The sequence below is a fragment of the Acanthaster planci genome, linkage group LG02 (genome assembly GCF_054643075.1).
Source record: "Acanthaster planci isolate LZ-2023a linkage group LG02, COTS_SCS, whole genome shotgun sequence".
Classification (NCBI taxonomy): Eukaryota; Metazoa; Echinodermata; class Asteroidea; order Valvatida; family Acanthasteridae; genus Acanthaster; species Acanthaster planci.
In genome coordinates, this window is record NC_141778.1 from 5398390 (window position 1) to 5422301 (window position 23912).

General features: G+C 41.0%; 1 protein-coding gene across 1 annotated transcript in view; it reads right to left on the reverse strand.

Annotated features, from left to right (window-relative positions):
* Positions 1–19515, reverse strand: part of cand1 (cullin associated and neddylation dissociated 1) — a 36862-nt gene extending 17347 nt beyond the window's left edge. Inside the window, exons 1-20 of the mRNA XM_087133878.1 lie at positions 19356–19515; positions 17898–17999; positions 16505–16572; positions 14730–14842; positions 14127–14227; positions 13179–13245; positions 11783–11881; positions 10951–11077; positions 10695–10803; positions 10099–10155; positions 9553–9659; positions 8744–8898; positions 8002–8116; positions 6387–6572; positions 3733–3844; positions 2727–2820; positions 2116–2233; positions 1466–1631; positions 967–1066; positions 580–780 (exon numbers count right to left, since the gene is read on the reverse strand). Coding sequence (XP_086990004.1) covers positions 580–780; positions 967–1066; positions 1466–1631; positions 2116–2233; positions 2727–2820; positions 3733–3844; positions 6387–6572; positions 8002–8116; positions 8744–8898; positions 9553–9659; positions 10099–10155; positions 10695–10803; positions 10951–11077; positions 11783–11881; positions 13179–13245; positions 14127–14227; positions 14730–14842; positions 16505–16572; positions 17898–17999; positions 19356–19397 — 2239 coding nt within the window. The 5' untranslated portion in view covers positions 19398–19515. The remainder of the gene's footprint in view (positions 1–579; positions 781–966; positions 1067–1465; positions 1632–2115; positions 2234–2726; positions 2821–3732; positions 3845–6386; positions 6573–8001; positions 8117–8743; positions 8899–9552; positions 9660–10098; positions 10156–10694; positions 10804–10950; positions 11078–11782; positions 11882–13178; positions 13246–14126; positions 14228–14729; positions 14843–16504; positions 16573–17897; positions 18000–19355) is intronic.
* Between the last annotated feature and the right edge of the window lie 4397 nt (positions 19516–23912).

The following is a 23912-nucleotide window of genomic DNA, read 5'->3' on the forward strand; positions in this document are numbered from 1 at the left end:
TATTTTTTTGAATTTGAATATTCAAATGCAAAATTCATGAAAAGGAAGGGAAAAATTTCTTTTGTCTTAAATGAGAAAAATTGCACTATGGAGGCTTGTTTCACGCAGATTCAAATGAAGAGTGTCAGAAATCTTACAACGATTTAAAAAGTAAATTATTCATTAAACAATTTAAAAGGAATAGAAATTTTCAACTGGGCAAGAAGTATTGTTCATCTCTTAAATCTTGCTAAATCGTGGCTGGAGATACAACTAGATGTGAGAAGCTATTTCACTGATCATAATGTACAATTGTGTGCGTTATTGCAATTGACTTTGTATACGATTTGTTCATCAACAATCTGCCGGTTGGTACAACCGAATATTCGGGTATTTGATCAAATTGAAGGTCAAATATTGGAATGGTGAATTATTCGAATTGACTCAGCCCTAATAATAACTGCCTTTAATTTCACAACAGCAATATCATACACTATACCACTCCAAACTTTCACCACAGTGACAGTACTGCTCCCAATTCACCCAACCAGGGTTTTTTTGGCAACACCATCAAGGATAAAAAGTCCAGAATTTTAGTACCTTGCAGAAGGGGGGACTTGATCAAGGACAGAATGGCGGGCAAGATGGCATCTCTGGTCTTGGCAGCATTGGTTGGGTGAACGCGGCACACCGAGGTCAACAGGTGAAGGGTCAACTGGGAGATATGGAGGTCACTGTCACTGATAAGGGGGGGCAACTCTGCCAAGATGCCGTCCACCATGGGCATCGTAAGGGCCGATCCTGGTTGGAGACAAGCGAGTGCATGATTGATTCTGCTCTTCTTATGAACTCGTTCAAATTGCAGTAAGCAGACACAACTCTTGGAACATAAATAAGAGCTCATTAAATTATTTCAGGAACACTTTGATTCAAGATTGATTCCATCTAAGTCAGTGAAGACGACTGAGGTATGATGAGATGACTAACCATAGTTCTGGAGAAGCATATCCAGAGCTGTGAGAGTGGACAACTTGAGTGCTCGGTGGTTTTTGCGCAAGAACGACGCCAGGATCGGAACTCCTTTTACCTGAAACACATAGGAGAAACAGCATGCACTAGCAACAGGTTCAACGCCTAATAATCCAATTCTGCACCTGTTCCAAGCCCTGACTGATGAGCCTTCCATGTTCATGTCCACTGTGCAGTGTAATAATATACATCATGCAGAATGTAAGCCAGTGATCGTCAATGGAATTCAGCATCAGAGGTGAAAGGCAACAGCCTAAAAGAATTTAGCATACCCCAATCAAAAAAAAAATTTCAAAAGTAAACTGACTCGGTTTAGATATCTGTAATCTGTGAGCAAGTCTTGGGCTTAAGTCCCAATCAAGCCCCTGAGTTTGGTTACAAACTCTCACAAAGTATGTAACAAGGGTAAACCGCTCATGAAATTGCATCAGTGAAGATCAACCTAATGGTCGCTAACCAATATAGGCGTGATGTCAATCTTCAGAGGGGAGCCAGCAATCATTGTCAGCGCCTTCACAGTGGTCAGCCGTGTTATCTCATTCTTCAGACGGTCCAAGAAGATCGGAAGACAGGTGCTCAACTCTGACTGAAGATGATCACCGAGATTGCACAGCACCTGGCCCCTAGGATGGAAGAGAGACAAGACAGGTGTCATACAAGTCAGCAGTCTCTACAAAATAGACTGGAAGAAATATTGATGCTCCTGGAAAAAAATGATTTTGATAACAAAAAAGACAAAAAAAAATGGAGAGTCTGTATTTGATGCTTATACGTATCTCATTACAAATTTAATTTGAACAGAAACTTTTAATTCCATCTATAAATACTGAGCTCAAGTATGCATTCAACCATGATGAGCCCACGGATACTGAGTAACTGGATTATCTCAGATAGCTTTAGGTTCAGATGAACTCTAACAAATATGGTTGCAGTAAACCCCAGAACAACGCGCTCATGTTTACGTACAAAACTGACTGACCATTTTGGAACATGCACCTTGGGAACAGTTTTACATACGCTCATGAGAAATACATGTAGTCTTGTTCATACAACCGACTGTGTGTCAACTCCCTCCCAGCACGAGTCATTATGCTGCTGGGGACTCACATGCAAGAGATGGCCCTCTCCTTGACCTCTTGATCAATGTCGGCAGCCTTCAGTCTCATCAATGTACAACTGTACAAGTCCAATACATATGGACCATAGTCAAATGTTGCCTCTGAATCTGGACAAAACGAAAACAAAAATCAAAGCATATTTCATCAAGCAAGAATGCCATTATTACAGTTACCATAGTGACTAGAGGGCAGCAGGCAAGAACATTACAGTGTCCTTACCGAAAAATCTGAAGATCCATTTCTCACTGTGTACATGTAAATAAGAACCTAGGTTAGTTTTAGACTTGACGCATATTTTCTGACACACTTTCCAGCCTCTCAATGCCTCCTTCTCCTCAAATGGTTATTCATCACATACTGCACACCGATGGCTTGCTATCAACGTGCATTTTGTTCACCGCTGAACAAAAGTGTCACTCAAGACGTCTTCAGCATTTTGGTCCATTAAAATTATTGGACAACTGCGTACATTAAAAATGTCTAGTTAAACTTTACCAGTTTATCTTTATGATTTGATTGACCAAGGCTGACCCCCATCCCCCCAAAACAAACACTATTGGTAATAGTTGGTCTCCTTGATACAGGCAGCCAGCTACTTACTGAGTGGCTTGATGACTTTGACAATAGTCTGTGTGACCAACAGAGCTTCTGAGGTGATCTTGTAGAAGGAATCCCCGACTGCTGACACAACGGGCTGTGTACGATCGAAGAAAATCAAACAGGCTTCATGGTTCCTGCTGCCTTACTTGAATGTAGGGCCATTTATATCTATCAATCCTCTCTCCAAGCATAAACAAAGTTCTTTAGAAATAAACATATCAGGTTGAACTTACAGATGTATAACTTTGGTTGATACCACATAATGGCATTATCAACGTCTACGATCCTGTATTTTTCCCTCATTAAACCCCTCATGAAATCTTCCCACCCCTTTCCTGTAAAATGCTGCAGACCACAGCATTTCTCTGACAAGAAAATACTGGATTGTTGATATTATCATTAAACTCCCCTCAATGATGTTTCTCTCCACAACCTGCCAAGAGCCAAAATATCTCACAGTGGCCTCCCAAAAACCCCGTTTACAAAAGAATCAACATTAAAGAATATCAGTAACATACACCTGCTACTCAACCTGACTTATGTTGGCCTATCCCCTAATCTTTATTTTCATGACATACCAGTCCAGCCAGAGAAACTTCCTGTCACCCAAAGACACAGATCCTCCAAATCCCACACTACCCAAGCCCAATCCAGATGTCCAAATGTAGCAAAATATTAAAAAATATAGGAGTAAGGGAGTATCTTTTGAAATCCCAGTAGCAGGGGCGAAATTTTTGGGGGTGATTAGAAATCCACTAACAGAGAGGTTTTAAAAAATAAAGTGACTTTTCAGGGCTTTTAGTGGTTAGCTGGGGATGAATTCTCAGGCAAATGCCTCTTCTGTGCTAACTCACAAACCCTGAATAATTTAACCTCTAGGAATCAACAATTGGAAGTCAACAATGCTTAAATCCAAAACAATGCCTCAAAATCCCTCCAATAATTTGATTATCTACAAACACCATCCCATGAGGAGGCGTGGAGGATGTAAATGTGATGAACTTACGGGCACAATGACGGCCATATGGGGGTGGAAAACTTGAGGGTTATGGTTGACCATCAGACAGTTGAGAAATGACAAGGTGTCAATCTTCATATTGGAACTGCTGTTCTTGTCCCTGCATGGTAGGAATAGTTATAATTAAGATTGCCTCTGCGGAAGACACTCTTAACCAAATTCTGGAGTTTATCTCCCCGACAGCATCAACGAAAACCAAATCCAGTGTGCAACACTTGTAACTTGACATTGCTTGATTGATATTATACGCCAACATCTGTCAAGACATTGAAACCAATCTGTATCCGCCCCGAGTTGAAGTGCACCCCAAAGCGGCATAAACAAGACAGATGGTAGTAAGTTTTCCAAGCAGGTTCTTGCGCTACGCGCACTCAGCGTGCTCCGCGTCAAACGCGCCATTGATCCCATTACAAGCGCGCGCCTATGCGGTGAGTACTAAAAAAAACACGCCCTCTTTCGTTCCACTCCGAGCGGATTGTTCCACTCACTAGACACAAGTTGAATGGAATGAGGTGTCAGTCCATGAGCAGTCCAGGTAAGTTAGTTCAAATTTCACATTCAGTTTCAGCACAGTATCTAGGTGGTAAAATTAAAGCTTCAACTGTACATGCTTTGAAACTTAGACGTAGCCCTGGGACACATCCTTATATCCTAAAACTACCATTTACAAATATTTCCATCTTCAGCTGGATCTAGAATGTCAACATACAATTATGCCAGGAGCACAAAAATGTAAGTAAACACTTTTCTGAGTATTACAGCATTTATTCAAGTTGACACTTGAGCACTATCATCTAGGAACAGTCTCAAGATAGTTGCATTTTAGTGAGAACGTGCAGAAACAAAACATGTCTGGCTTATCACGGTCACTGGAATTTACTTAACCTCATTTTAATAAGTAAGATTTCCCTTAAACATTGCAGTAAATACTTGCAAAGCGCCTATCTCTTCCAACGGCATCTATTAGATTGAAATCTTTTTGTTGACAAAAATTTTGATTTATGTTTTCACTGATTTCCATCGAGACTTTTAGCAGCGTCAGTGTCGGAAAGGTAACTATGATTTAGGCACAATGCATCACAAACACGTGCACGCAGCACCTGTGCTGTGCATGATGTAAGAGATTTTTGAAGAAGCTCGTTAGATGTACCGTCAAAAGGCCATAACATCATTGTTTGTAATGCAACAGTAAGGTTGCTCTTTATTACATCTGCTAGGGGAACTCCCAAGCTACAGAGGTCGCTGTCCACGTGGGTCTATATACAGGGGTGTGAGTGGAATATAAAAAAAATAGCTGAAATAGATGAAGTCGCGAGAGCGAAGCATATACGGGGGGGGCTCAATTTTAAAATGTAGATGCATTGTGATGCATAATATTATAACAGCCGTCAGAAAGTGAAAAATAATAGAGAAAATTCCGAAGCAGTTACTTAGAAAACAAGGTTTATTTTTCAGAAAAGTCTCAGAGGTTTGTGCACAGAAGCATGAAGTGTTGTCCGTATGTGGAATCTTTCTAAATGAACTAGTAATAGGTATACTAAAATTGTAACCATTGAGGTTTGTAGAGTGAGATGGCTCTCTTTCCAACTGATATGAGCATGTTTTCAAAATTTCGGTTCTTGAAATAATGCACATTGCGCGCGTAGCCTACATCACATGTCCAGGCTTTTGTATTTCTGGGCATGGACCGTGTTACTTGCCCGTCAAGTCTATGGTGTACCCCATTGATGTCCATTTCCACGGATTTGTATTTTGAGGATCGGTCTTATCAAAGGCTGTATCAAAGTCAGAACCTCTTTGGACAATTGTAAGTAAGTGTTGCACTGATATTTCAGTGAGTTTATGTCCAAAAATTTGTTGAAAGCCCACACAAAACGATGCAAAACTGTGTGAGAATGCACGACACAAGAAGAACTTTGCGCACCCTGCACCAGCTGTTATGGAGCCCTCTATCAGCAAAAGCGAAAATCTTCTGACCTTACTTCAAGCTGCAAATTTACTATGAATTTAAGCTACCACGAGTTATAGTGGAGCTTGTTAGTCACTACTTCTGCTCATGCAGGAACGGCGGTAACGAGTCCCACTAACACATATATGAATATTGATATTTCAGTGGCAGCCAATCACTGCACAATGACGGGATGGTCCGAGGATACTGTTACACACAAGGCTTGCTCTGCGCCGAATACATGCCTGCACACAGATATATATATATATACACTGTACACACGTACGGGGCAGACACGTTCATGTACAGAGTACATGTACAGTAGATTCAGTCATATGCATTACGATGCTCCTGTACGGTTCGGTGTGGGAAAGAGGACGTGCATGGTTTGGCCTGGCTATTGTGTCAATAGAAAATGGGGAAAAACAAAACCAGAAAAATTGGTGCTTACGGAAGGAAGAAAAATGAGGAAATCTGGCCCGTCGATAGCAAAACAGCAGAAAATTAAATTCAGCATTTTCAACAAAAAAGCAGAAATCTGCTTAAAAGTGGAGATTGCCCAACCCCAGTATATATTACACTGTGACAACAAGAGAACTCAATCCTGGGCAGATTCAGGCACAAAAGTGAACGTTAAGCCGGGCGATATGGGTGACACGAGCTTTTTGTAACGGACATATCCTGAGTAGCTTACCCCAGTGAGAACTGTATGCCAGGTATAATGGCCGGGATGTGTTCTGCCAGTGCACCTGGTGAGACGCTAATCAACTCAGTCAGCAGTGAGAAACAGCCTTGACGAGTCTTGATACTCTTCTCCCTCATCTGCTTGTGCAAAGCCCGAACAATGTCTGGCACCTGCAGCCTCAACATTGAAATTGGCCTGGTTGGAGGCGTGGGGACAAAAGGAAGGAAACGATGAGCTGGTGAAGTGAACTGGTAACTTTCCGTTGCATCAAACCCACCCACATTCAATGTTAGCTTGATTCCAAAGGATTCAATGAGCTCCATGTATGAATGACACCGTCACAATACAGTCATGAGGCCGGATGTCTTTTTGCAAACTGTAAGATATGTGCTTAGGTACTGGGTGTAATGCACCCATGGCTCAGGTCATCCAAGTGGTCCAACAATTAGCCTCACGTCACATTGCCTTGATATTGGAGGTCATGATGACAATTTCTGGAAGGCCCTAAATGTAAATTGTCTACCCTGCCATGTTTGAAGCATATTACTTCAATATTGCTACTATATGTAACAATGTCAATTGGGGGAAAATTGCTCAGTGACCAATTCATATTTACACGGATGTTTCTTTGAAAATATCTCTGTGCATTTTATGACAATTTTAGCTCCTTGGCTGAAGTAGCTCTGAAACTTTTGGAACACTAAACACTTAGCTTTCTCCAACTAGAAACAGCATTAATGAAGTTTCTACATTTTTAAAGGTGCATTCTTAAAGGTACAGTCCATCCTTTGTCATTTGTGCATTATATTCCTTCGAGGCAACAAACTTCCTCAACATTTAAAAGAGGGGTGTCTCAGAACCACCCTGATGAAGTTGCAGACTTACTGAATACTGTATATTTCAAGAAAAATGATATTCTAGGATTTCAATTACAGATCAAAAGTTGCTGAGTCGTGTTTTGAATTGCACCTGAATTACGCACCTGGGACCTATTCTCATGTTCAGCTCAATGCAGCTATGCGATGTCACGCACTGAACCAACGAATGATAATAACCGCATGCATGCATGTTGCATCAACACATTTCTGATTGCAATTTTCCAAAAACACATCTTCAGACGCACTGTTGGAAATGGCCTTCTTTTATTGCTTTTTTTTTCCAAATTAGCAGTTTACCAGAGGGAACGCATGTAACTTCACAAATATGCTTTTCAACAATTTCGTCCTCTGCTTTTTGGATAAGTGCAAATGATGGACTGTACCTTTAAAAATCACAATGAAATACCGTCCCCCACTCCACACAGTTAAGTGGTAGTAGTGGAATACCAAAATTTCTTTATTGTTGTATTTGCATGTTAATTTTAAACCACAATTTTTGTTGATGCGAATTTTTGTCTTTTTTCGTCCTCCATATTGATGACAGAACGCCAGATAGGTTTCATATTTCTATACAGATAGAGGGTGCATCCCCTTATCATCAAATTAAAAACAGAAACATAATTATCACAAATTTAAATAAGACCAATTTTTTTCAAACTGAGATGTTGATTTAAAGTCTTGAGAATGGAATATTAACAAGCTGATAGTCAAGAGAGAGAAAACAAAGAAGTATTGAAATCACTGACCCCTCCTCATGTTCCATGGAGTCTGGATCATAAAATCCAGTCACTATTGGTTTGGTCTGCTTGAGAAGGGTTATGAAGGCATGAAAGATGTCGGACTTGACATTTTCCTCACGCTCTGTGAAAACGAAAAAATATCAACATGGAAAAGAGAAGCGACCACGGCAATGCACACACTGTTGACTGTCGGAATGCATAAATGCATATGGCATTTTGCACAGTTGAAATACACCTGCAAATCTCCGTTCTTATCCTTCAAGGAATAAAAATTCTTCAACCTAAAAGGCTGATTATCATCTGATCAGTGAAGACGGTTACATTGCAACAACATTTGGAAATGAAAATGGCCATACAAGAAAATAATTCAGCAAGGAATGGAGGTTTGAATATTTGAACCTCACAATACATTTTCCTTTAAGGTCAACCAAATTTTGTCCAATGTTTTAAAACTAAAATTCTTGATTCAGACAATGAGTAAATTCTGAAAACAATTTAAGAAGTTCTCTATTCCGCATTAAAGTACATGTGACAAGGGTAAAGACAGCAAACTGTTTCATTTTTATGACTGTCATATAAAAAGGAAACTTAAAACAAACTACAGTAATATTCATAACTCTGTGTACTGAAAAAAATGTCTCTTTTGGAGTAATTTATAAAACATACAACTATTAGCATAAAAAATTATTCACGATCATAATCTGTGAGAGCAGCATACGACTGCTAATGGACTTCACAAAGGTTATACCTTTAAATCTTGAAATAAGAGCTGGAGAGACCGCCCGATAGAACTCATTGAGCATTTCATGTCTGGAGCCGACGATTGCCTCTAAGCATTTAGCTGCAGAGCGGCGTACCTTCCAACTCATATCATCATCATCACTGTACTCATCATCCGACTCTCTGCAAAGACAAATACACTGATGATTCATGTGAAGTGCGACATGCAACACATTGAGCACAACGAGTAAAAGACCTACACATTATGTCACCCAACCTGACAAACTGAGTCACAACTGGCCAGAACCCGGTTTGGGTCACAGACATGTCAAGGAATCTTGCACAATGTAAAGCAATGGAAAGCCTCAACATTTTTCGCCCAAATAATGCTCATTTCTCCAAGAGGCCAACCAAAACAAGAGATCGTTTTGATCGTTCTGAAGTAAATTTATCCAGTTACTGAAAATCTGGCACTGAGACTGGTATTGTGAGATTGGCTGCAACAAACAATCACCTATTTTTCACTTGGTGTGCAACTTCACCCGAATTTTTAATCGCATAAACTTTCAAGGTAGACGATTGGCTTTGCAAACGAAGGTCTCTGGATACCAACACCTATCCAGAGAAGAACCCTTCCTGATCCTACAACAAAGCATGACATATAAATGCTTCTCAACAAGCGAATTGAAAAAGTCACTTTGACCAAAAACGCTGCGCTGTGGTAAAATCATACAGTAGCCAGCAGGTGTTGCTGCTGGTAATTTGTGGTCTGCACGGCGACCATACGGCAGCGACCAGTATCGCTGCTTCAGTGTGCAGCTTGCTACACAGTCTCACCCCTCTTCCTCCTCTTCGGCATCTGCATCCATGGCGTCTTCATCCTCGTCACTCTCATAGTTGTAATTGGGATCATAGCAGATGTACTGCAGGCACAACTCAATGATCTGAAAGAGCAGAGAAACACTCTGACGGCTGTGCTTCACAAATGTGTCAGCATGAAATGGAGTTAAATTCAGGGGGATGGGGTACATCGGCAAAGAAAAACAAACCAGGTATGTTGCCGACTGCTATGCTTCCACTGAACTGATGCCATGATTACGACGAACAAATCACGTGGACTTTCATGAAAATTTCAATAAAATCATTCTTCACACTAAAGACAAGACAATTTACTATTCATAGAAAGAGCCGTCTTCGCGGGCTTTACTTCACCTAGTCACAGAGCATGAGGCAATGTTGTGGGCGTATGATTGTGGGACAAACTATGATCAGTGGTGGTGGGAGGTACCAAAAACAACGACTTAGATGACGCTCAGGCCAAATGAGTATCTTGAGTCAACTCAACAGCTTACAATCTGTAAGCAACGCCTGAAGCATACGTACCGTTGAGACATGTTGGGATACTTCTTTTGGACAACGCCTGACAAAGGATTCAAAGGCCTGTTGAGGGAATGTACAAGGGGTTTTTACCACAAATATGCTGAACAGCCCTACGCACAGTTACAGCATGTGCTAAATCAGTCCATTGATTAAGTTAGCAAAGACTTTTATGTTGGTTGTACACTTTGTGGGGTTCAAATTAAAGGAATAGACTTGGCAAGGACCCAAGTTTAAGTCAGCAGCCATGTAGACCAGGATAGTCAAGCAGTATTTTTTTAAATTCTTGCCTGTAACAAAAAGATTTTTCATATTAACAAACCACTTGTGTGAACCCTTTTGAGAAGAATTTTTGACAAGTCTCTGGGTTTGACTTTTTGGAGACATCTTTCTGGATCTTTATGCAATTAATATGGTAATTTGTGGCGATATTTGGTGTGCTTTCTAGGTTTAATATCTCACTGCTGTACTGGACTTTCAATGCTCATTTTAAGTTAAACCACAGATTTAGTTTGTTTACAATGATCCCATAAATGTCTTTAAATGGTTTCAGTTTGTTTCATATTTGTAAGGTGTTTTTGTTCCTCAAATGTATCACATACCTGGATGCAGTATTCACGTAGTTCATCATCGTCATCAACCCTGCAGAATTTCACAACCAGTGGCATTATCTTCTCCAAATGTTCTCCTACTCGGTGACCCGCATGGCGACTGTAACCAAGGAGATGCCACAGTAAGACAAATGAAGGAATACACCACACTCCCACGGGGGAGATATGTGAACTTGATTTAGACATAGCAAGTAACATTATTCAAGTTTTCACAATGAATGCAGTTCACTTCAGCTTGTATACATACCTGATAGCACCAATACACTGAATGTATGTCCTGGTAGTGGATGGATTCTGGTTTTCTCTGAGCTCGTTCATAAGGAACTCCATCAGATCAGCGAACAGCTTATTGCTGCTGCTCATGACCAAATGGCCTATGAGCCAAAATCAAAAACAAAAATGCTTTCACAAAGAAGGCCAGAATTTTACCCTAACCCTTACAGTACAGTGTAAATCTCAGAGATTTGCTTGATTTCATCTGGTTAAGGATAAAAGGCCCCCTGCAAAAATTTTCGCGTTCCAGTGAACCTTTGAATGCGCGAAGGTAACCAATTTAACTCCATTTCCAGTACTCTTATATTTTATACTGCGTTTGGGGACCTTTCCGATTTCTATGTTGAAACTTACATGTGTTTCCATATTCATGAGCAAAATCTATCATTTAGATAAGACTTGAAGCTATGCACGGTGGAAGTACTAAATTACGTTAGGCTTGCGGCTGCACCACGTATAAGAAAATATCTCTTTTATGAGTGTGTGGTTCTGAGAAGAACTAGATATCCCCTACACTCTGAAAAGAGATATTTTCTTGTACATGGTGCCACCGCAAGCCTACCAAACTTATCTATCATTTTGAAGGAAGATTTGATATATTTTTCCATAGCTGTGGTCATTTATGATTTTGGGTTTTTTTATTCCTGTGGAAAGTGACCAAAAGCAAAATTCAAATATATAAAAACCAATCAAAAACAAACTCCTAAAAGATTTAACACCTACAGGATGCTTTCAAATGTATTTTATGAAGCTGAGAGATAAAGTTATTTGGAATACTCCACACTGTTGTACATGAACATACACACCTAGCGCTAGGATAGCTCTCTTACGTACAGCCATCCTAGGACTGTTCAGCTGAGGCAGGAGAGCACTCTGTATTGCAGAGTGGAAGCTCATCAACAATCCTGAAAGGCAAGGGAAGTATCGCTGCAAATTCATTCCATGTATTTCACCTATCTGAAAATGTAAATGGTTGTTAAACCTCCTGGGTTCAGGTAAGCGACATCTCTGTCCATGTAGATGCACGTGTATTAATGCAGAAATAAACGTTGCTGTATCGAAGCAGTGTTTTGGGCACTACTCCGCCAAGTGGCTGATGTCAAGTATCTTGATTGCCATCTTTTGTGTATTTCAGGCGGAACTTATCCAAGGCCCTTATTCGCTTGACGTCGGATGACGTGTAAACGCACACAGTTTGCCTTATTTGTTCCACAGAGGACGTGCGCACTCGTTTCAGACTTTTTTGTTCATTTCCGCAGTTGATGTATTAATGCGTCGTGCTTGGTTGTGTCATAAATAAATTGCAATTTCGAAGAATTTGCAGGGAAAAAACCCAGCCCCGGCAGCTTTTTCGGGTGAGAAAATCCAACGTAAACTGGCCACGGCATTCCTTTCAGATTTTTCAAGAGTCTTATCAAAAATAAATGAAATGTCCACACAAACATGCATGCGTATTGCAAAGATCCTTCTCATCTCTGTGGGTGCTACACTGTCAACAAACTTTGCCAGTACGCTGTTTCTTTCTTGGGTTTTTGTTTTATCAGGCAAACCAGTCTTTATGAGATAAGACTAGTGCATCAGATCACTTGTGATAAACTGCCTTGCGTTGAAAACTAACCACTTGATGGTATATAGGCCCCACATCATAGCATAATGGAAAATTTCAATAGTGTGTCTGACAAGAAAGCTCACAGTAATCAAACATTAAATGAACCGATTCAGTTGATGCAGCGTTAACCCCTTCGCTACGGAAGACTGCTACTACCCACCTTTGTGTGAGGATTAGTGCATACCACACATACAGTCTATTCACCATGCAGCTGCTGGTTTAATGGGGCCTGCTGCTGGACAAAGCCCTCCATTCAGGGCATACCACAGCCCAGCAGTCGCGGTCAAAATAATCCCACCATGAAAGGTTAAGATGTTACGTTTATCGTTTCGACGTACTGACATGATCGAACAAAACATTTACCGACTGCCGCGATGTGAAACCTTTTACTCTGGAGTCTAAAAACAGCGTCCAACATCATAGTAATCAACAACTATTAGGAGTACACTGAGCGTGCTCACAAGGTATGTACCATAATAGTAATAGTATGTACCATCTAAGTAACACTCTGTGTTGATGGCTTGAATGTGATAATGCCTATTCATTCTGTTTATTTATTATCACAGTAATCCCAGGAAAAGTAAAGCACCTACCTCCGAATCGGATAAGAAGATCTCCTAGTATATCCAAAGCCTCTAATTTGACAGACACATCTTCTTGCTGAGCCATAAAAAAGAAACATGATGTGACTTAATTACATTCCAATAGTGTAAACACTTGTCAACTTCAAAGAATTATTTACACAGGGGAAAGGAGCCCTGTTGACCAATGGAGATTGGGTATCTGCAGCAGTGGCTGTGACATTGTTGTAATGCGTTCACTCGCTCAGCTCCATGCCATCAAGGTAACATACTAAACATGTACATTAAACGTGCACAGACATACATGTAGAGTGTACACTGCCCTGCAAAGTAGGTCTGGAAACACCACACGGGCCAGAGATTGAACAGATGCCCTCTGAGCTATGTCAAGAGTACTTTACTGCCAGAGCTCAGTATGAATAAACCCAATGCCATTGTCATAGCTGCTGCACACAAGACAGGGAACCATCATATTCGGCACAGCCATGAATTCCTAGATGTACACCAGGCACTGGTGAATGTCTGTATGCTGACAAATCAAGCTTTTTTTAGTGGGAGTTGTTAGTTAAGTTTTCAAGGATGGGAATTTTCAACACAGGAAAGTGTGAACTTTATGTGTGCCAAAATAACACCATCAAAGACCATCTGGCTCCTCTTGAGTGAAACACTCAGTTCCTGCGACACATTCTATTTAAACCAGGGAACAAACGCAGGAAAGAAGAACTTGCCGTAGAATTCTAAAGTCAGACAACATCCACAAAAGACACTCATAACGCGTTATAAAATATGTCACACAAAATGGGAGTGAGACGCTTACGAAGTTTATCTGGAGAAATCCTTAAAGACAACCAGACCCCCCTCTCTTGTTCTCATTCAGAGCGGATATTGGAAGAACTGGGGCTCAACAACACACAAGATTGAAGAAACCTACGATATTACGGGTAATATTTGGATACTTACCTTGGCTATTGCATTGGTCAACCGTCCTGTAATGCTCTTACAGATATTGGCGGCCAGCGGGCTGGACGCGGGAGGCAGTTCGTTAATCACCGTCTTCAGACCTGACACAATCAAAGAACAGAAATATGACAAGAAACCATTACATTCTCTCCCATTACGTCGTATTGTGAGTGGTATCTCCTCCTTGAGTTGAAGTGCGCCCTCACCGGCAAAGAAGAGACAGGCCGGTGGGAAGTTTTTCGAGCCAGTTCACGCTGGTGCCAGTGCCAACGAGGAGACCGTACATTCAGGCACGAACCTGCATGCAGACGCAGTGAGTTTCCACTTAAGGACATCCCTGCTACTTCAAAATACGCCCTCTTTTGTTCCCATTTGGAGTGGATATTGGCAGAATGGGGCACAACAACGAAAAACGCAGTGCAACAGTCCAGAAACAACATGCCATAGTCGGAAAAAATACAAACCAACTTTGCTAATTTCAAACCATCCTGTGTGAGGCCCGCACAATGTGGATTCTTCAGATACCAAGAAAAATGGAAAAAAACCCAAATACTTCTTAATGTCATAATCTCCTGAAATGTTTCCAGAATGCAGCAGACATACCAATGCTGGATATATCCCGCAGCTGCTCCTTCTCTGAAAGCATGTTGTTACACAGATTATCCACGATGGTTTCAACTTGATACTCCTTCACCTTGGAAACCAGTGGACCGAGACTGCAACAGACAGACAAAAAAGTGTCCTCTTGCATTGCATACATGTATATGTGCATCATGCGTATCGTGTTATTACATTCATTACAAGCACAGGTGGTGTGTTATACCACACAAAGGAATGAAAAGAACCCACTCTTCTCCAGTGAACAACATACCGATGCAATGCATCACTGGTAAAAAGGTTTCGCCAACAATGGGCTACTTTTGAGACACTTGGTGGCAGCAAACACGCTGGTCCCACCTAACCAGTCTGTTGTTGTTTTATGTCATTTTCAGCAGGTGGGCATTTAGCTCAAGCACGACGCAGGCGAGTGTGCATGGGTCACGTGAGGCCGTGACGCACGAAAGTATGTGTGCTATGAACGTTTTCAAAACGAGTGGATTCGGCTTAGACTTTGGTTTCGTTGGTTCCAGCCATTTTCAAACAGCGTTCAAAACCACATGTTCAAGCTCTGACCGAAACCAGCAAAAAGAGAAGTCTAAGCCGAATCCACTTGTTTAGAAAACGCTTTATGTATGCTGCCATCATGCATCACAAAGTCTCCCACTAGACTGCACGTTATCCTCTACCGCTGTGTATGACCAATGTTCTACATGTACATTCAACAGTGACTGAAGAACACATGTACAGCTACAGGCAGGGAGAGACTGGTCCCATCCCACTGAAGAATTATAGGAAATCACAGCTAGTCCTAATGTGATGCTTCTATTGGCCCTTGTGTGTAACATATTTCTGCTGACAAATATATTCTTCTCATGTGTCTGCTGATGACGTGATTGGCATCACATGGGCAGATGCACTCTGAAATCCAGGGGATGTTAAGTCCATGGTTAGTGCAAGATTATTCATGGCGTTGTAAATGTTTTTCCTGTCAAATGTGTCTGATCATGTCCTATGGCAAGTTTTGGCAATTAAATTAAATTAAATCACCCCAACCCTCCTCAATCCTTTAAAGTCCTTTGGGTGGTTTTGAAGGATTTCGGAAGATTGAAGGTGAATGGCAAAGTGCATGGCTGATTGCGAAGGATGCCATGAGTGAAGGTCGTGGGTTAGAGCTTGTGTTGTTCTTGCTCAGTCATGCATGAATTCAGCCCGATATTTCTTCTCAATCAACCACACTGCTCAAGAATGCCATTCACACTGCTAAACATAATGACGGGAATTGCCGGAATATTTTGAAGGATTGAGGCAGTGGGCACACCTCCAAATAACATTTTCAGGAGGTTTTTGGAGGATAGAGGCTGAATGCAATTTTTTTTCATGTCGAAAATCAGAGGATTTTGGAGGACCGAGAATGTTTCCCAGTAGAAAGACCTGGAGGAAAGGGTTGATATCACCAGCAATTCTGTGGCTCATTTACCAGAATGCATGACCAATATCCGCTGAACTTATGTTCACTTGCTAGGAGGAAAATATAGAATATCTGATCAGCACAGTAACTTGCTTAACTGCACACCGCACTACGGGAACAGTTACATCCTAATTTCTTAATACAAAACATGGAGGAATTCCTCCCCATTTCAATGTCCACTACTGGTCCCCATATGTACATTCACAGTGTGAAGGACAAGGTAGGAAATGGGAGCTCGTTTAGCACAGAGAGAAAAGAAATATCACATGGCAAGGCAAGGCAATTTGATCAACACGACATGGAAAATTACCATTTGACTGCAAGATTTTGCACCTCCCCGTTTTTATCTTCAAGCAATTTCAACAGCATTCTGACAACCTGTGGAATGTACATGCACAAACATATCAAGATTAGTTGCTTGACATTTATTCTGTTTATTTATATTTTTGGCAAATCAACAGGCAATGTAGGTCACGTGTTGTTTCACTTGTCATTGTTTGTTTCTCATTGTCTTTTCAGCATAATTTGTTGTTAGCTTTGTCAGTCTAGTTTCTTGTCTTAATAAGCCAGTTCTATATTTAGACTTTGTCTTCTGAATATGCCTCTCTTATTGTCCCTTTTCTTCTCATTTGTGTCTGAATCATTACTCTTGTATTTTGTCAAAAATCATTTGTTTATTGACTTGTATAATTCAACAAAATACTTTGCAATATGGAAATAAATACTGAGGTATTCCAAATTAAATGACATTCATTCCCCTCGGAATTGAAGGTAGGTCCAAAAATCGTCATTACTTTCTTGAAAAAGTTACAGGGCCTGACATTTCAATCCTAGAAGAATCTGTCTCTCTCTTGCCTTGGAGAAAGATTCTGCTACACATAAGATCAAAACACAAGGCCTTCACAACTCTATTGATATGCATATGTTTCAGGCCACTGTGGCCTGAAGGCACTTTGCAGCAGTCTTGGTATTTTATTTTGCCTTTCCAATCAACCTTTTTTTCATTCAGTTTAAATTAATTGAAAGATCATTTTGGGGGTTGGTATATGTTGTTTTACCCTCCTTTGGTTTTACAGCACAAATGTGCACAAATGCCCACAGTCACTGGTGAGCATGTAGTTTCTATATGAGCCTCAAACATGCACAGGTTCAGTGTGTACACAGTAGGTTGTCAGCACAAAATGACCCAGGGTCTTTTGTGCAGTCCTCTTCACTGCATTTGGTTTACTGCACAATGATGCACATGAAACAATGAAGCACAGTTGTTGGGCAGCACAAAAGTGCAATCTGATATTCCTGTGAGGGACTGTTGGTGCAGTGCACAACACGACACAGCTGTGCTTCTTTGAGGTGTTCACCAAATGACCCAAAGAGTGTTTTCAGCATAGGAGGGTTAATAATATACAATCATAGAGAAGTGAGTGGTCTGTTTCAACATCCTCAAAAGGAACGTATATATTCCACATAGTATCTTTACTCAGCAGAGCTCTTCAAAAAAGCAAAAAAAAAAGAAGAAAGATAAGGAACAATGTTGTTTAGAAACTGCATGCTGAGATGCTATTAACACGTACATGCATGCACAATATATACCATTCAAATGTTAATATAACTACATGTAGAAGGAATTTCCGCAGAAAGCAAGCTATGCAATTGCATATGGTAACAGAGATCACAAACTACAGTAACACTGCTGTTGGTCTCACCTTTCTTTCGCTATCATCATCCAACTTGATAGAGTCCTTCTGGAGCTCAGACATCAGGTCATTTGTGGCCATAAAACGAAAATCTTTGTCACTAGATGTCATCTGCCATGGAAAACAAAAACTATCTGGGCTATCTTAATTGAATAGTTGACACAATCCGAACAACATACACAAACAACTGGCCCCAAGGTAAAGTTTGGTTCTTCTTGTGTTTGAAGTACAGCAGGAGTTGAGCATGGCATAAAAACATACGGTAAAAGTGAAGGAACCTGTCAGCTCTAAAGAGGCAGAATGATGCAATCTTCTGGTTTTAAACACTGCCATCTCCGAGGATGGACAAAAAAGAGAAAAGGCAAAAGTCAGGGAGGGAAATTGGAAGGAAAGAATGTTTGCTTCTTTCCGGTTGAATGGGAAAGGGCCCCTTCCTTTACACCGGTCCCCCTTAACTAGGAATTTCTTTCTATTTTCATCTATTTAACTTTTTTTGTACTATTTCCTGCTTTACTATTTCCTGAAAGACTTTGAAATCTAAAACAAGAACATTATTTCATCCAAACAACTTGTGGCACTTCACAAGTTTATCATTACCAATTCAACTGAACATTCAGACAGCTTTAGCCACACCTTGTTACAACAATAAAACAACAGAGTACTGCAGACTATACCAGGCATGTGTGTCTCTAATGTGGTGCCCACATCACTTGTATCCCAAGTCATGCCAGTTTTGCACTGACTTAGGCTTGCTGTGACTGTGGCTTTAAAATATTTATTTTAACTCAGACTGGTTCTTATGTTGTTTTTTAAAGACTTTTTTCCTAATTGCTACACAAAATCCAATAAGCTGTAGGCCTACCCAAAAGCTATGGTCCAGTAACAAGGCCTAAAAGGGGTGCAAGTAACACCATCTCGCGCCTGTATTTCCAAGTTCTGAACCTCAAGTCTGTGATTCTATGGTCACCAGGTGAGACTAATGTTGAAATTAGTTCACTATGAACACCAACCACTACACCTGGCTGCACGCTAGGAGGCAAAATAGTGACCTTGCCGACCAGGGTTTACAGGCCCCCAGTCATTGTTAGTCATGTTCTCTGAGCATCATGATTAGGCATGTCAGGAAAATAGGCCTACATGTAGGCCTACTCCCTTTCTAAAGTTTTACTTTCAGTTTCACACAGTTTTCCTCGAAGTAAATGTTGCCCCTTTTTTCAATCATTAACTGTCAGTGTCGAGAATTCAAATAGTCGAAGACAGGGAACTGTGCTGTAACATGCCTAAGACTGGTCAAACTCTGTCGGGGGGATCGATGGGTTCAGAACAATCACCGACAATGAATCAGTTCACGGAGGTACAACATGTGCAACTGCCAAGCCCACAGCGTAGCGCCGACGCCACGGGCATGACGGGCGCTCATCACGGTTGCTTTAATTTGACTGAGGTCAAAAACCTTGCTAAACTTACCTTCTCCAAAAGATTGGAGATATGATACGAAACACTAGCCATGGCTAACTTGTTTCTCTTCGATCACACTTCAGTGGAAAGGCTACATAAAACTTCTGTTCTGGCCCCACCAAATATGACCATAGCCAACCAAATGGCAGAGTGCGCGTGCGCTCTTACATTGGGATTCAATGACCTCTATCAAAAGAGGGCGCTTTTCATTTTGACAATGGCTTATTTATTTATTCCATTTCTTTACCCAGGGTATGCCCAGTTTCAAACTAGTTTCCATAGGGGCCCTGCGAACATAAATTAATTCAATAGTTAGAAACTCATGATGAAAAGTAAAATTGACAAATACGACAAACATTAATATTTACAAATACAGACTACCACAACATCATACACACGTGAAGGCATCAATACGGGCGATTCACAATAGTGCGCCGGAGTTTGCAACGCGTTGGCCAATCACAACGCACGAAATTTGTCGACCCTTTCCAATCGCGCATTTGGTCGACAAATTTCGCGCATTGTGATTGGCCAACGCGTTGCAAACTCTTGGAGGTGCACTGTTGTGAAATGCCCGTATTAAACAATGATCACGGGATGGGCGAATACCCCGCACAAAAAACTCTAAGGGTAATTCCCGGGAAATGGGGAAATTCCCGATCCGGCTCCAATGAACATTGGCAACCAAGTGAACAACTCCATAGATCAGCATTTTGGACTAAACAACACTAGCAACACTAGCAAACAACACTGGCCTTCCGTAGTTCTGATTTGAATGTCCCTAAGGAGTTTATACTTCTGAGTTGCTCTGGCAAATTGTTCCATATTTTTGCACCTTTCACCGCAACATTTTGAGCGTAGCATTCTTTTTTGGCTAAAGGGACTTTAAGTGCCTTGTTAAATGAGTATCTCGTTTCACGAATTTGTGTGAGTGGGATAAACAGATTTGTCATATACATAGGAGCTAATTTGTTTAGATATTTAAAAACAAGAACAGTCTTTTTAGATCTAACTCTCTCGGAAGATGGCACCCAGTTCAGTGTAGCAAACATATTCGCTGAGGGGGCGAGAGAGGTACATTTGAGAATTATCTGTGCAGCTCTTTTTAGACATTTGTGGTGTCGTGAGATATGGTTGCCGGACCCAAACCGTTTTGCACTCCCTGTTGTATTGTATTGAGTTCTGCATCTTACCATTCAAGCTGTTGTCAAGCACCTGATTTAAAAGTACATGTATGCTGTCCTCTTCAAATCTGGATTTTCCAATAGGCCTATGCACAATTGTTAACCAATCTTGCTCCTGATGTTTTGAGTGTAAAAATTGGATTTCAGTTTCTACACAGGAACTGAACTTGATCAAACCATTAGTCAAACCAATCTACAGTGCACATAAAGCATGCTGAAACTGGTGAGGACACTAAGTTTCTTGGGTAATTGAGTTAAATTGAACAGAGATGGAAATTGACCTTCGACTTGTTTTTAGACAAAAAATGAAAAAAAAAACTTGTTTATGTTTAAACTAAATTAATAAAGGCTAGCCGACTTCAAGGGACAGTACACATTTTGCTATCCAAAATGTAACTAACAAAGTTATTGTTCAAAATCCAACAAAAATTATTGTTCAAACAATCATATTCTATTCTCAGCATGTGAAGCATTCATTTCAGAAATGCACAACCGAATTTTCAGTATTTCATGCATTGATTAATTGCCGTTTACGTAGAACCATGGAACCGGAAGTTAACGTGCAACTTCAGCGATCGTCCAATGGGAGCCTGCAGATCGTGGCCCGTCCTCCTTTGTGGCGAATTCACTTACGAACCGGATAGAGGGGACGCCAGGCGCGTGTAAATTGTCCCATTACGCACGAACATTATTTGGAACCACGCTGACGCCTACGCGTATGCATGAAACGCGCTTGAGTGCGTGAGAAGTGACGCGTATTTAATGTTACCTCGCGCACGTGCGCATGCGGCTACCACTCCCCCGTCTCCGGCCCATAGTCAAACCTTTTAAACAGTAGCATTTCGAAGCCAAGGAAACAAACTGTGTTTTTTAGGGCAGATACTAAGACTCAGAAGGAAAAGTATGGACTATCTCGTGAACATTGCCAAAACGCGTACGTTTTCCGTTATTTTTTCCGTTATTTTTCTGTTGCAGACCCAGTATTGATAAGCGGTGGCGATAATGTTACATTGGACAACAATTTAAGATTGCCATTTTTGTTTAAATACTTCAGTGTCACCTGTTGGTCTTTTGAGATATAACGAAAACAAAATTTTGGAGTTTAGTTGTTTGTTTAGTTGGGTGTTTGTTGAGGTGTTTGGGGTAATTGTTTTTACCGGGGTTTTGTTACATTCCCTGGCTGGAAGCCGTAAGCACTGTAAGTAGGCGCTATTGCTTAGTCGAACTCGATTGATTATTGCATTAAATGTATGTGGACGTTTCCTCCGCTAAAATTTCAAAGTTTTGAAAAGGATGAAGTAGCCTCCATGATTTTTCAAAATTATTATTTTTTTAACCATGAGGTTGGTATGTCTGCAAAAAGTTCCCCAAATTGAAGTTCTTCTGGTAAAACGTACGGTGGCCAATGTACGCCAACTCACTGTACATAAAAAAGGAACGCTGTGCCCTCTTTCCCCCTCCCGCATATCACGGGCGAACTCAAATTTTTGTTCGGGGCAGTGAAACATCAATGGTTGTCGACCTACAGTGAAGTTAATAAATTTAAACCCTTTGAGGACAAAGTCCGTCATTAAAGTCATTGAAATTTAAACCAGTTCTAAGTTTCTGCGAGCTTTTACTGTGCAATCAGTATTTCAACACAACAGGGTATTTTTCCCAGCCGGCCAAAATCAGAGCACTTCTTCATGGTGCTCCAGCAAACTCTACCTGTCGGCCTACCAGCTTTCTGTTATAATAAGTCTAGAAATCAAGATCGTCGAAAGTGGACCAGAGGTATATCGACTGCTGATCAACAATGGCGTAACCAAAAGTTTAAAACAATAGCAACAACAGAGAACACGGGGATAGCCAACGCAATGTCCACACATCTCATTACCGGGTATCTGAGGCACAGGGTGGAGGGGGGAATCTATGCCCCCTCTCCAAGTTACGCTACTATTCATAAAGCATGAACCAATGGAGGGAACGGTGCCAGCCTGATTAATCTATCGGTTTGTCAAGAACGGAGTTTGGGTTCTTTTTATGAAACGATATTTTACTAAATAGTGCCAAGGATTAATATCCCCAAAGCCTTGAATTACTTTTACAGCCCTATATTATACTCAAACAAGTTAAATTAAAGTAATATTTTCATTCACTTTCCGCGGTCCAACGACGTCAGTTTAGCGTGCTGAAGCGCGCGAAAGGCTGGTCAATAAAAATCATGACGCTTCGTCTCGACTGATGTTCGGTGTAATTTATTGTTGTGAAAACGCTTACGCCTTTGACCAGCATAGAACCCTTTCCTAATCCTCGAATTACATCACTGTCTAACGCACGTGTGTCCACATGATGTTAAATGGCCATATCACGCCTAGAGACTTCGAAAGTCGATCTCGAAGTGAAATTCAAACGGAATATCAAACGAACACTGACATCCGCGCGCAAACGTGCCATGTCTTAGAACGCGCGGTAGACACTGAACTGAGTGAACTTAATTATTCGAGCAACAAGTACGCTTCCGTCCTAGACCGACACTTACACTTCCACCAATTTCTCAAATGATTCGTGAATCACATTCTTAATGTAACAGCAGAAAAATAAATCATGAGTAATTCTGTTACAAATTACATGGCCATAAAAACAAGTTATGAACTGATTGTGGAGGGATTGGCTCAAGAAAAAGGGGAAGGGGCAATCAGATGCTGTCGATCTCCAGAAGTACCAACTTCCGCACTGGTCGAGCACGGAGAGCTTTTCCTCGCTCTTCCCTTGTTGACTTAATCTACTTGTTCCAACTTGAACCTTGACTTTCCTTACGAAATCGTCTTTGTCGATTGTAGTGTCGACTACCAAGCCCATATTTGTTTCAAGCAACGTCTGTGCCTGATAACAGGACTATGTCTCCCACAATGATGTTTCTTCTTGGCTTGGTTCAGCACTGCCTTCGATTGAGATTTTCGAAATCGCCATCTGCTCCAGAATGTTCGGCGACGTATTTTACTCGTCTCCATCGCTTCTGAAGATACATGTACATGTCTTGTGGTATGAATTTGCCTGGAGGTGGTAGTGGGACACTGTAAGGAGGTGATTAGGTGTCAGAGGCTCCAAACGTTACTTTTGGATCGTTGATTGCATCGACTGACACACGGCTGTTTACTATGGTCATCGCTTCGTAGATCAGTGTTCGAAGTGATGAATCATTCAACCTCCCGGACAAAGTGAAACAACTCCACTGAGGATACTTTTTATTGTCCTTATCTGGCGCTCCCATACTCCTCCAACGTGGCTGGAACAGGGAACATTCATGAGTAAGTCACAATCTTGACCAGCCAGATAGGCCGCTACTTTCAATATCTGTTAACCTCTTTCATGGCTGCATGAAGTTTATTTTTTTTTACTC